Here is a 13,494-nt window from a genome sequence, read left to right on the forward strand (position 1 = left end):
ATTTATGTGGGCCCATTTTCTGATATTAATTTTCCTGACAGTTTTAAAAGAAGCTGTGATATTTTTGAAAGGATTTGAGCTTTACAAACTTGAAGAAGACCTTGATATTCTTACAGAAGAGAATTTTTTCAACTTAGAAGCATTTGGAAAAGGAAGAAGTTGCAAAAAAGAATAAAAACAAAGAACTTCACCAAATTCTACTAAGTTTTGAATTACGTCATGGCCAAGGACTCTCTATAATCATAGACACTTCACAGGACTTCAAGTCTAGTGGTTTTTCAAACATTAGAACTGATTATTTGGGAAGTTTCTTCAAATCCTGATGGCTAGGACACATCCCATACCAATTAAGTCCAAATGATAGGAGGTGGTATGTAGGCATGAGTATTTTTTTTTTTAATTTTTCAGAGGATTCCAAAATACAAGTAAGGATAGGTAAATGTTCAAATATGTTTATACTTTCACATATATTATTATGTGTTAGAGTCACAGGAGCATAAACTTCCAAATTAATACAATTCATAGCAGAATTAACTTCTAGGGTTGATGTGGATATACAGCCTGGTACTTATGACCTCAGATCCTATATGCTATTACTTTTAATAGCTCACCTGGGTGAGCTTACTTTGTCACTTTAAAAATAATAGCACACTCTATAAGCTTAAGGGGCATGAAAAATATGCAATAGAGTGCTGAGGAGAAAAAAAATCACTAATTATCCAACAGTATCCCCCACTGTCCTCATCACTTCCCCAGGATACACGTGCACCCTCATCCTTGGGCACTGAAAGAGGAGTAAAAGGTCCTCAGTAGTACTTTCTACCTCACTGGAATTAATCATGTAAGTAATAACAACTATTTTATAGGTGTTGTGCTAGATCTTACATTAATCCTCTTAACTAGTCCATAAGGGGAGAAATACTGGTATCCCCTGTGTAGATGAAACAGGTGAGCCTCAGAGAGACTGTTGGCAGAGGCAGAATTCTGCTCAGTATGGTTCCAAATATGGGGTCTAAACTATTATACTAGGAAAATTATTCCTTGTTAAAAACCAATTTTCGAAAGTGCTGTTTCGCCAAGTTCTACTTAGATTTGAGTTATCTTATGGCAGAAGACTCCCTATGGTCATAAACACTTCACAGGACTTCTAGTCTAGTGGTTGTCAAACATTAGAACTGAATACTTGGGAAGTTTTTTTCAAATCCTGATGGCTAGGGCATACCCCTTTCCAATTACGTCAAAATAACAGGAGGTGGTATGTAGGTGTGAGTATTTTCTTTTTTTTTTTTTTAATTTTCCAGATGATTCCAATCTATAATCATGTTTTGAAAGCCAGTTTTCTAGAAGCCTTGTCCTTCCTTCCACAATTGTTCTTATAGTCTTTTTACTGCACCAATGTGATTTTAGAGTCTTTACCCCATACAACTAACTGATAGTAGCTTAGACTGTCAATAAATTTCTTTTTTTTTTATTTTTAATTTTTTATTGTGGGTTGTTCAAAACATTACAAATTTCTTGACATATCATATTCCACACTTTGATTCAAGTGGGTTATGAACTCCCATCTTCACCCCATACACAGATTGCAGAATCACATCAGTTATACATCCATTGATTTACATATTGCCATACTAGTGTCTGTTGTGCTCCGCTGCCTTTCCCATCCTCCACCATCCCCCAATAAATTTCTTATCTTAGGTTAATTCAAAATCTGGTACTGTTCTAATCCATCTTTTGTTGCTTAGCCTGTCTTATTTGGGATAATAAGTCAATTTATAGTACATGAGTTTTCTCTTCTCTAAAATAATATATTTATTTCTCTTAACTGTGTCTCTTTTGACATAATTTTATGTTTCCACATTATCCCACTAATTTTCTTTTGAGTAAACTAGTTATTAATATGAAATATTGGAAATAATTTAGATTTTAGAGTCATAATCCCCTGAAATTCCATACTACTGCTGTCTAATCTTGTGAACTTGAATAAAGCTGTTAAATTTTCTCAGTTTCCTCTCTTCCACAAGTAATACTACCTCATTTATGATGACTGTAACTATTAAATGAGATAAACAGAATATGAGTAAGACTTTTGAAAGGTCTAAGCACTGAAAATTCTAGTGTTTCATTGTTGCTTACTCCACCCCTTACAAATATAATTCAAATCAAAATGATACTAAGCCAGACAATGACAGAAAAGAAATCCAATTAAGTTATAGTCTTTTTCTCCATTGATGATAATGATGATTTTTGAAATTTTAAAAAGCAAGAATATAATATTTAAAATGTATATGGCCTTTTTTGTACCTTTATCTTGCCTATGCCCCCCAAATATGATTAATATGCTCCTGTGTAATATTGCAATAAATAGTCCTAATGTAAATGTGTATGGTAGACTTGAGAGCAGGATGGGTTTGTAAGACTTCGTGCAAGTTGTTTGTTTCAACTCTTACTTAAGCTTCTTTTCATAAGCTGTAAAATGAAGGTAATATTTGCCTCAGAGGATTATTGGGAAGATTATAATAAATATTATAAAAATGTGATTTTATTGTAAATGATCAAAACTCACAGAGTATGGTTGTTAAGAACATGGATCTGATGTTGAACTATTTGGGTTCAAATCTCAACTTGTAGTTTGTGGCTCTGAGGAAACTTTGGCAAATTATTTAATATCTTTCTGTGTATTTCCTTACTGGAAGATAGGGATGCAAAAAAACATATATATATATATATAGTGAGTTTAAAATAATTCTCTTAATGTAGTTATTGAAAAATAATTATCTCAATGAACGGTAACACCTATCTTTATTATTACATTATAACAGTTTTTAGTGGACACGCAGACGTCTGGTACTTGGTAGGCATTCAAGGTATGGCAGCATATATTGCTTTTTAGGGGAGGGTGCCCATAGTTGAACACATAACTAAAATATCAAATAGTAGCTGTGGATTTTAAGTGCTTAAGAAGATAAGTTGAATGAATGAGTGAATGGATGTAAAAGTGTGTAACTTTCCTCAACTAAAGTTTACTTTTTTTCCGTATTGGTATTATTTCATAGTGCTAATGAGTATAACATGAAACCATGGTTGTATTTCATTCTCACTCCAAATTTCAAACTAAATTCCAATTGAATTACAAAGTTTTAAAAAATTAGAAATCTCCTTACTCTCTTTTTATGAGTATCTAGCCACACTTGAAGTATTCTTACTATGCCTGAATAAGGACAATACTGTGGGGCAAAATTTTCAAAAACATTTCTAAACTCACTGAAAATTATAGAAGAGTATGATAATTAAATTTTAATCTTTATGATTTAAGCTTGAGGCTCTTACCACACGAAAAAAAAAATTCACTTAATTGCTCATCTTAACTCAGTTTAGCATAGTCCAAATCCCTTTACCATCAAACTCACTCTACTATTAACTCATGAACTTTCCCCAACTCATTTGATTATTCTGGATCTTAGTGTCATTATCTGAAAAATGGGGGTAATATTATCTAGCTTATGGGGTTTTTTAAGAAGCAAATGAAGTTGCAAATGTGAAAATGTCCTGAAATATACATGCATACATGATAAACTATGTGAGAATTACTGCATGTCTAAGCATATCCTAGACAAAAGGTAGTTAAAGTGGCTTTGTCCAATGTTTAAAGAATAGCCTCAATAAACTTGATTGAACATTATGATAGTGACTGTTTTAGAACGATTATTTGCTACAAATATAACTAATATGAGAAAAAAAAACTATCTGCATTTCCTCCTTGTTATGGGTCAGAAGAGGTTAATTTTAATTATGACACTCTGCCCTTAAGTTTTTATAGCCTACTGCCAATTTTAAAAATTCAAGTATATTCATTTTGCTTCATCTGCCTACAGTACAATATCAAACTATTGATTTTCCTAAATATATATATCACTTGAATGTTATATTATAAAATGAGCACACAGACTGCAAATTCAGAGGACACTGAGTTCTGTAAAATAACTGACCCACATTTTTATAGCTATTACCCTAACTTACATCTCTGGCAGAGTCTTTTAGCTATCTAAGTCTAAATTTGCTTCTACTTTCTACTTTATAAGCCAAGATGACATTTGATATATATTGGAACAGTGTTAAATATTATGCATTAGAAGATTTGAAAGCTCATATCCATAAAAAGAAAGTAGAAGATCTAGGGTAGTTTAGTCTGAAAAGCAAAGTCTGATAGAAAAATAATGATGATAATCATTAAAATTGTAAAACCTTTCTAAAATAAACACTGGAAGAATTCTCCTGGTTCAATTATTGGAAAATTCTAGAAATGAAAACTCCCCACCTTTTTTTTTTAACCTTCACCTTAGTATGTATAAAATTGGAGCATGGTGATATATATTTTAAAATCTATATTGTTAAAATAAAATGAAAACTTGATATTCCTTTTAATGTCATCCATTTCACAAGGATGTTGCTTATTTCCAATGAAGAATACATAGACGTGTGTGTGTGTGTGTGTGTGTGTGTGTGTGTGTATTAGCATTGACAAATGAGGAAAAGAGGGAAATAATTACACTACCATGTACCATAACCATAAATATGCTCCCTGCTGCCTTAACAAACCGCCAGGATGAAAAACTAATGATGGGTGAGCTAGAGTGTCTGGTAATTTTCCTAAAGCACATTTATATTGCATTTAAAGAACTTCTTCCTCAGGAGAGCACAAATTATTTTTTATTACCCAAGAACTGTAAAAAAAAGAAGTGCTGTTCTTTCTTTTCTTTTTTTTTTTTTGAGAATTTAAATGCCTCCTGCAGTTTTATAATTTTAAAACATAATGAGTAAAGAATAGTAGATTGCACAATAAATACATCATTGTAGTTAACATTGGATATAAAGTTTGTCATCTTTCTACTTTCTAACATTTTAAAGGTATATGACTTTTTTTTTTAGTAATAAGTGACTATGCCTTATTGTTTACGTAGAGTAATTCCAAACTAGTTTGTCCTTTAATGAATAGAGCATTTTCTGAAAAGAATTGTGCCACTGTTCTCTAATGCTTAAAATTTCCTTTATTCCTTTATGCAATCCTGAATTTTTTCCCCATGAAACACTCTTAGTAAAATCGTGAGACCTATATCTTATTAACAGGATGATTATTAAAATTATATCATTGTTTGTTAAGGAGAATACTGAAAAGATTGTTCACTAGTTTTGCTACTATCCACATGATTGTGGCTATGGAAAATAAAGTCTGATTATGACTAAGCTATTGAATATATTATTGAAATTTTTACTTAAAAACTGATTTGAAAATTAAAATTAACTTATTAAATTAGCTGTGATTTATACAATCATAAAATATACTAATATGTACAAAAACCCTACCATCACAAGGGTTGAGGTACTATGAATTAAGGGAAATTTCCAGGTAACTTAAAATTATCATACAAGTATTGGAAAATCAATTTTGATCAAATATATCCCCACAATAACTTATACTGATGTTAAAAAATAAGGGAACTAAGATTTAGAGACTGAGGCAGAAGGATTACAAATTCAAAGTGGCCTCAGCAATTTAGTAAGGTCCTAAGCAACTTACTGAGATCCTGATTCCAAATAAAAGCTAAAAAGGGCTGGGGACCAGGCTCAGTGGTTAAGCACTCCTAGATTCAGTGATGGTACCACAGGGGGAAAAAAAGGAACCAAATCATTGAGCAAAGTTAACACTTGTTTGATCATTCCAGAGCATTGGGGTTCTCCACTTAATCTACTTACTAGGTTGATTGAATGCCACAATTCCTCTGTAAGGTAACCACACTGAAGGCAATAAGCCCACCTCTCCCTGTTGGTTTGCTTATGTCTGTCTCTTGAGTTCTTTCCCCATATGTGTTTATTCTAGTTTTAATTGTTATTTTAAATATTATTGTTATTAGGTAAACTAGCTTCTTAATATTAGATATACATCAAATAAGCAAGTAAAAAGAAAAAACAAAGTCAAGTCAAATGTTTTAGAAAGTATTGAAAACATGGAAAATTGGGGCAAAATAATTAAATGCATATAAAGAATCAATATCCACATTGCTTTTCAAGGAAATTAAAGCTATAGGACCTCTTTAACTTAAACTGGAATTTGAGGGAGGTATATTACTCTGTCACTATGCAAGAAAGAGGAAAGAGTCATGAAGAAAGCCCTCGCTCAGAAAAGCTCTCAGTCCCATGTTAAAATATAGATGAAGGAAAGTGCTTCTATGTATTTTAAATTAAAATGTTTTAACATATGGAAATGCAGGTTTATGATGCCTGATTTTATAGTCTTTCTCTAGTGGCTGGCTGGTTCTCATCTTGTCAAATGAGAGGGCACTGATTTAATGTATTTTATGTAATGTTATAACCTGAAGAAAGTTTATTCTTTGGCCATGAAATAGTGCAATGATACGACTTTTTTTCGTACTACTACTTATGGACCATTTCCCACATTTCTCTCAAGCTTCTGAATATTTTGGATACCAGAGTCTTGATAATCAGAGTATTACTGCATCCTCAATATATGAACTTAATCAGATAGAGTCAAATTTAGCCTCTCAAAACAAACTTTGCAGAATGATCTCCCTCCTCTCTACCTGCAACAATCTATAGATTTCCCCATTTCCTATTTTATTTAACAACCCATTTGAATGTTATTTAGAAAGTGATAGATAAATTTAAAGAGCAGGTAAAGGTAAGCTTACAAAAAAAGCTAAGGGTCAAGCAAAGGTTTTGGAATTCTACCATTCCTAGTGAGTCACTAAAGGTTTTTGGAGTGCCTTTGTATATGTCAGGTATGTTTTTAGAAGGACAAATCTCTCTCTCTCTCTTTCTCTCTCTCTCTCTCTCTCTCTCTCTCTCTATATATATATATATATATATATATATACACACACACACATATATATATATACACACACACACACACACACCTATATATGTGTGTTAATCAGGTTGTATGTATGTATATATACACATACGCACATACACAAACACACACACACAAACACACATATATATGTGCGTGTATTTAATTTTGCGGAAAAATAAGTTTCAAGTGAATGTTTATTTGTTTCTACAAAAAACATAAAACCTCAATAGATTGTCCTCAGCATTAACTTATTTTCCCTCCTAGTGTAGTGTGAAGAACACTGACATTTAATGGACTTTAATTTCTATTGATACTAAATGAACTCAGAACCAGAGAAGAGAAATCTGAAATAATTAGAGGGATGCATGTCAAGTCTTTCAGGCCCTCATATTTATACACAGTGCATGCTGCTTCTTATTGTTGCAAATGTCAACCTTCTCCTTGATAAGTGTCTGTTGGGAAATGGTTCGCTCCATTTCAAAGGGATATAATAAAAGAAAAGGGCTTAGGGCAATATTTAAGCAATGAAAGAAACACAGGACATTTATGACTAGCTAGGAGAAACTGATTGCCTTTGGCTGTGCCTTGGGAAATCCCCAGGAAATAGAGTAAGTTGTGATTACTAGTATAAGTTAAAATGATCTAAAGTACGAGGAGGAATTTATATTTTCCTTATGGGTGATACTGCATTTCAATTCTCAGTGTACCATCAGAGTTCCTTCCCTCTTTCAGGGTTTCTTACTGAGGAAATAGAGGAAGGTGTGTTTTAAAAAATTGCAGAAGAATCATCATTTTGAAGAGGCTATTTCAGAAAAGAAAAAAGAATTTAAAACTAAGTTCATGTAAGAAAATTTATATATTTTTACATAGCTCAATTATATAGATCTCATAAAACTATCACTGTTCAAAATTAATGATATGAAAATCTGTATGAGAATGTTAAAATATTTGTAGTGAATTTGCATTTTCTATGTGTGTGATTATGCTAAATACCATTAGAGGCAGATAAAAAAGGGTATGCTTTCAATTTTATTCACTTCATTGTGAGCTTTTTTTCTTAATAGAAATAGAAGTAGTTAGACATAACAGCATTATTGGGGGCTAAAAAGATGTGATTCATCTTTATTCTTACAAGTTTTTGTTTCTGCGTTTCTATGAGGCTGTTGAAAAAAATAAAGAAAAGTATCCATGTTATATATTTTTTTCTTTATTCATCTCATTTTCCCCCCTTTCTGGTAGTTAAGAGATCTAATACCAAATCCTACTCACTATATCATCTCAAGTATTACTACAGTACCTTTAAACATGGTGAAGGAATTATTGTTGAAATGAGCTCTGAAATGCTAACAGTAGAAATTCAGCCTGATTAAAACTATTTTTGGTCTTATAAAGATAATGTGTTGAGTACAAAAGATGCAGTCTATTTAAAGGAACTTTGCCTTGCAAGTTCTGTATACTGCCTGGTCTGATTAATGAGCAAGTGACTTTATCAATGTATGTCAACCAAGGTGGCAAATGAAGGCCACGCCTTAGGCAGGTCTATGTCTCAACAGGGACTTCAAGAGAAATAATATTTTGATGTGTTTTATTTTAAAGATTAAAATAAATATCAAAGCAATAATATAAATAAGCACAAAATTAGTAGTCATTTCTTATGTAACCCAGGTAACTAAAATACCCACACTCAAGTAGTTTTTGATGGCAAGGAATTGGAAATTATTTTACAAATTACATGATTCTTGAATTATTAACCCATGTATCTTAATTAGCTTTGAAGAGACTTCTGGGTGGAATATAAACTTGAAACATTATTCTTATAAGTTTGAATATAAATTGTACCAAAGAGCATGAAAGAACATAAGAATATCAATATACTTATCATAAATGTCTTGTTATTATTTAAAGTCATATCATTCTACAACCTCTAAAATAGTGATATTAACTATATTAACTAAATCCTACTATGCATGTGTGAGTGCGCGTGTGCATGCACACACACACACACACACACATAACACACATCATGAAGGTACTAAGGCCAAGTATTCCTTTTATTCATGAGTAATCATTTCAGAAGTCAATTACTTTTCTCAATGCTTAAACAATCTTAAACAACTATATTTTTGAACTACTAAATGTTTTTTTAAACTACTTCACTGTCAAGAGAATTTTAGCTTTACGAGGGTTTAATGTAATGTAATTAAAACTCTAATTTTCTAACACTTTCATGCTCCTCTTTGGTTCTAATTATGTAATTTTTAACAAAAGATAGCCCTTTAATCTCTTATCTACAAGACTGAGATTCAAAAGAAAAACTAAACAAAATCCCTTGAAAACTTGAAGTTCTTTTATGAACTATTTGGTGGCCAAATCTGACTTGATCTGAATTGACAAGAAGTTGTTTACAGTTTTTTAATCATAATGGGGTTATATTTTTGCTCTAGAAATGTTAATGTCTGATTATTTCCACTCTACATTTAGCTAGGGGTATTATTTTGTAAATTCTAAATACGTCTGAAATCTGAAAAACACTTGGCCCAAAGGCTTTTGGATATTTGGATTTAGAAATTTTCTTATATTAATATTTATATTCCATGTAAAGCATTGTTTGCTTGTATGTGTGCCTCAAGACAGTGAATGGGTGCTCATTTAAATATCATGGTTGAGATTTTATTTTAATGTTTTTCCCAGGTAAAAAAAATGGTATTGACTCTTATCCCTACCAGACTGTACATTCTTCTTTTCTATATTTGTATTCTGAGCTATGCCTAAAACATATTTTTATGAAATGCTTCCAGAGGATTAAGAAGGTATTAAGGAGTTTTGTCATTTTTGTGTGTGTGTGTATGTGTGTATGTATGTGTGTGTGTGTGTGTGTGTGTGAGAGAGAGAGAGAGAGAGAAAGATTATTACCTTCTTTCTTGGATCTCTGGTTTTCATATTTATTTTGCTCCAGAATCTTGGGTTAATTTTTGGTATTGTTTACAACTAAGATAGTTTAAAAACAAAAATACCACATGCACATAATTCCCAGAATAGCTTCTCATTTTGTGGTTCTGTCCTTGTATTCAGGTGATCTAAAGGCTGAGCATCTGGTAGGTAAGCTCCAGGACCTTAGGAGCCCAAGGTACTCAGCTCTATGTCTGTCAATGCCATGTCCTGGTTTTGTAGCCAAGGAAATATATTTTGATACTTCATCTTTCCCATTTGTGAGAATTGGAATGACATTATATCATATGGAGATAATGGCATATGCTAATATAGTAATACAAAAGAAATAAGCTCCCAGAGTACTGTAAAGCACTGTGAAGTTATTATTTAAATAAGGATAATGATACCAATGAACTATACTATTTTTGTTTAAAATATATATGTAAAGGAAAACAACTCTATTGGTAGAGTACTCCTCTGCTGAATTTATTAAGCCCCTGCAATTGATACTGTCTTGTTCTTTACCATGGTTGAATGATCCAGTTCCATGCCTTAGTTTGGATACATTAATACAATATATAATACTAAATTTTGTTTCAATTGACACTTTCAAATTATAGATGGGTTTTTAAAAATCAACTGTTTAGAAATAAAATAATTTAGGGAAAAAAAACCCATGAATAACCTGGAGAAAGTAGGATTAGTCATCACATCTCCTTTAAGTATCTTCTTAACTTGTATGTTAAGCAGTTTCTCAAGCACAATTATTTTTCTAACAATAATTAATCTCCTTTTGGTAATGTCTCCTTTAGGTAAATCCACAAGAGCTCAATAGAAATCCTGACCAAGAAAAACTTGGCTTTAAATTTTTATATAACGTCTCCAATCAATTTAATGCAGTTCACTTGGAAAAAAGTCATATTTGCTCCCCTTTATTCTTAACTGACGTAAATGTATTAGTTTATAAAGTCTGTATCCAATAAATGAACATTTTGGAAATGGAAATTTCAGTTTCTATAGTGCTATGTGGATGACATTTTTAATCGCAAAACATTCCACTGATATAAACATAAAACTAAATTAAATCATTTTGAAAGTGTAATGAAAAACACAAATACAAAGCAACTACCTGTACAGGGCACAGTCAAAAAGAATCTTAATTAATGCAGAAATAGGTAACTGGAAGGGAGAATTGTGATATGGGGAGAAATCTGGAGGATCTAGATCATGAGACATTTGTTTTTATAGTTTAGGAAAAAGTATCATGCATAAAATTGTTTGGAGACCTTATATAAAAATTTAAAGCCAAGTTTTTCTTTGTCATATTTCTATTGAGCTCTGTGGGTTTACCTAATTGTGAATTATCCTAAACTGGAAGTTTAGAAATTAGGAGACTGACTAGCTTCTCTCAGGGCTTTATAAAGATATTACATTCCCATGTTTTACATTTTACTACAGTAGCAAGTTTGTTTCTGGTTTATTTCAGGAATGAACTTTTTATCTTTCTCTAGTAAAATCTCTAATAAATATGAGTCCTAACAGACTTCAGGCCTTGGAAATAATTTTTAGTAACTATCAGTGTATTCGAAATTCCATCTTGTATTGTTCAATATTGTTGCAGATGAGTGACTGATGGGTATGGTACTAATAAATATTCTATCCAGTGCTTCTGTGGCAAGTTTTTGGAATATTATGATTTCTGTCAAGTGGAGGTGGCAAATCTTTGATCGAATTTCCTCACAAAATTGCTATGTAAAGTAAAATTTATTTAAGCTTTTCCCAGGCAAATCCCAATTGAATATACTCAAAAGGACATGCCTCTCCCCAAACCCATCAGAGATACAAACATACACTTGGACAAAGGAAAATTAAATAAGACATTTATATGTCCTATTTCCTTTTTACTATCCCTTATCAGAAGCAAAATTCATTAAATTCCAGCAAGAGGGATCATGTGACAGAACTACTTAATTAGTCTGAAAAACTTGTATTATTTTGTAACTGATTCTAAACTGAGTCTAATGTTACGTGACCAATCTTAAAAGACCTTTTCACCAGCAAAATGGGAATAAATAAGTAAAAGTAAAAAATAGTAACTAACTCAGAGACTGTTGTGGGAACTTGTGGAGATAATGTTTTTCTTGTGCTGAGCATAGGGACTCTACATAGAAAATATTTAATAAATACTACTCTTTTTCGAAAAGTATTTCTTTTGTGAATTATATTTACAATGAACTATTGATTTGTACAGAGCTTTTTATTTACTTACTATGTGAAAACACCTCTTAGAGTTATAGTAATAACATAATTTTGTGTCGTAGATCAGTGGTAGCAATGAAAACATACAACTTAATTTGCAATGTGTGTTTGTAAAGAACATTGTTAACAAGAGGGATAATGCAAGTACTCATTGTGTGGTCATTCTAACTTTGGTATCATACACAATTAATGTTTTCATTTGATAAAAATTATACTGCTTCTCTATGATCAATTTTTGTTGGTATAAAGATTAGGACAATTTTATTGAAGTCTATTTTTTTTTCCCTTGTATAACATTTGAGATAGAAAAAGGAAAGAGCAACTAATCATGCACAGCTTAGTATAAAAGGCTTTGGGGAAAAAAAAATGTTTGTATCAGCTAAGGATTTGGTGCAAGGGAACCTACTTTGTAAGGAGGCCACATCATAAATATCATGTGTGTTCTACTTTTCACAAACTTCTTTCCTGTCAAAGTTAAATGATTCTATCTTTTGTCACATTTTTTAAATTTTACTTCCTTATTTTGGTGTATTCTTTTTACTTCATTTCTTACCAGTACTACCTTAATATATATTTGTCTGTCAATATAATAACTCATGACCTTATTTCATTGAAGTAGCCCCCAAAACTTCATTTATTTCATATTTTTATTCATTTTTATTAAATTTTCCACCATTTCCTACTGTTACAAATGCTGACATCATTTGCTCCAAAAAAAAAAAAAATGTGTTTTATTTACAGGGCACGGCTTATGGAAGTGCTCCTGTATCTTCTCGCAGGCAATTATGTGAGTCTCTTAAATTCAGCTCTGTGTTGTAAACATGACTCTGTGTCCCTGTGCTGTAGCATGGCATGCTGATAGAGATCAAATGCCCGAAGGTCAATATGCAATCCCCAGTGTTGTATATTACCTATACTGTGTTTGTAGCAAATGGTTCCCTTTGCCTCTTCCTTATCTGTTCGTCATTTTCCAGCCATTTAACAAAACTGCATTGCAATATGGCCAACTGCATTGAGACTTTAGCAATGGCTCAAAGTCTGGGGCAAAGAAAGATGTGGCTCTAATCTAATTTTATTTTATTTAGCAACAATAATAGCACTTTCTCTGTCAACTAAATCTTAAGCTTTCTTAAATCCCAACTTCTCTTACTTATTGATTCAAAGAATTCTCACATCATACAAAGTTGTGGTTTTGCCATAGTTAATGGAAGCTTTCCAAGTAAATTCATTATTTTAGAAATCTTACTTCTAGTGAATTTAAAGCAAACTTGCCTTTCTAACCATGTTGTTTTATTTCTAAATCACATATTTGAAATTAGTCTAAAATTTTTTGGATAGAAATCCCAGATTTTACAATCTTGCTCAGCTATGTTATAAATATATGCACCTTGGCAGAGTCAGATACCTGTTCTTTAGTTCAGGAGATTTCT

General features: G+C 31.8%; 1 protein-coding gene across 2 annotated transcripts in view; it reads left to right on the forward strand.

Moving 5' to 3' along the window:
• Positions 1-13,494, forward strand: part of Ccser1 (coiled-coil serine rich protein 1) — a 988,234-nt gene that overhangs the window by 757,291 nt on the left and 217,449 nt on the right. The window contains exon 10 of one of the 2 annotated variants that reach the window (XM_048813621.1): positions 12,806-12,851. The exons of the other annotated variant lie outside the window; for it this stretch is intronic. Coding sequence (XP_048669578.1) covers positions 12,806-12,851 — 46 coding nt within the window. The remainder of the gene's footprint in view (positions 1-12,805; positions 12,852-13,494) is intronic. 2 annotated transcript variants of the gene reach the window in all.

This window comes from Marmota marmota, unplaced genomic scaffold (assembly GCF_001458135.2).
Source record: "Marmota marmota marmota unplaced genomic scaffold, marMar, whole genome shotgun sequence".
NCBI classification, from domain to species: domain Eukaryota; kingdom Metazoa; phylum Chordata; class Mammalia; order Rodentia; family Sciuridae; genus Marmota; species Marmota marmota.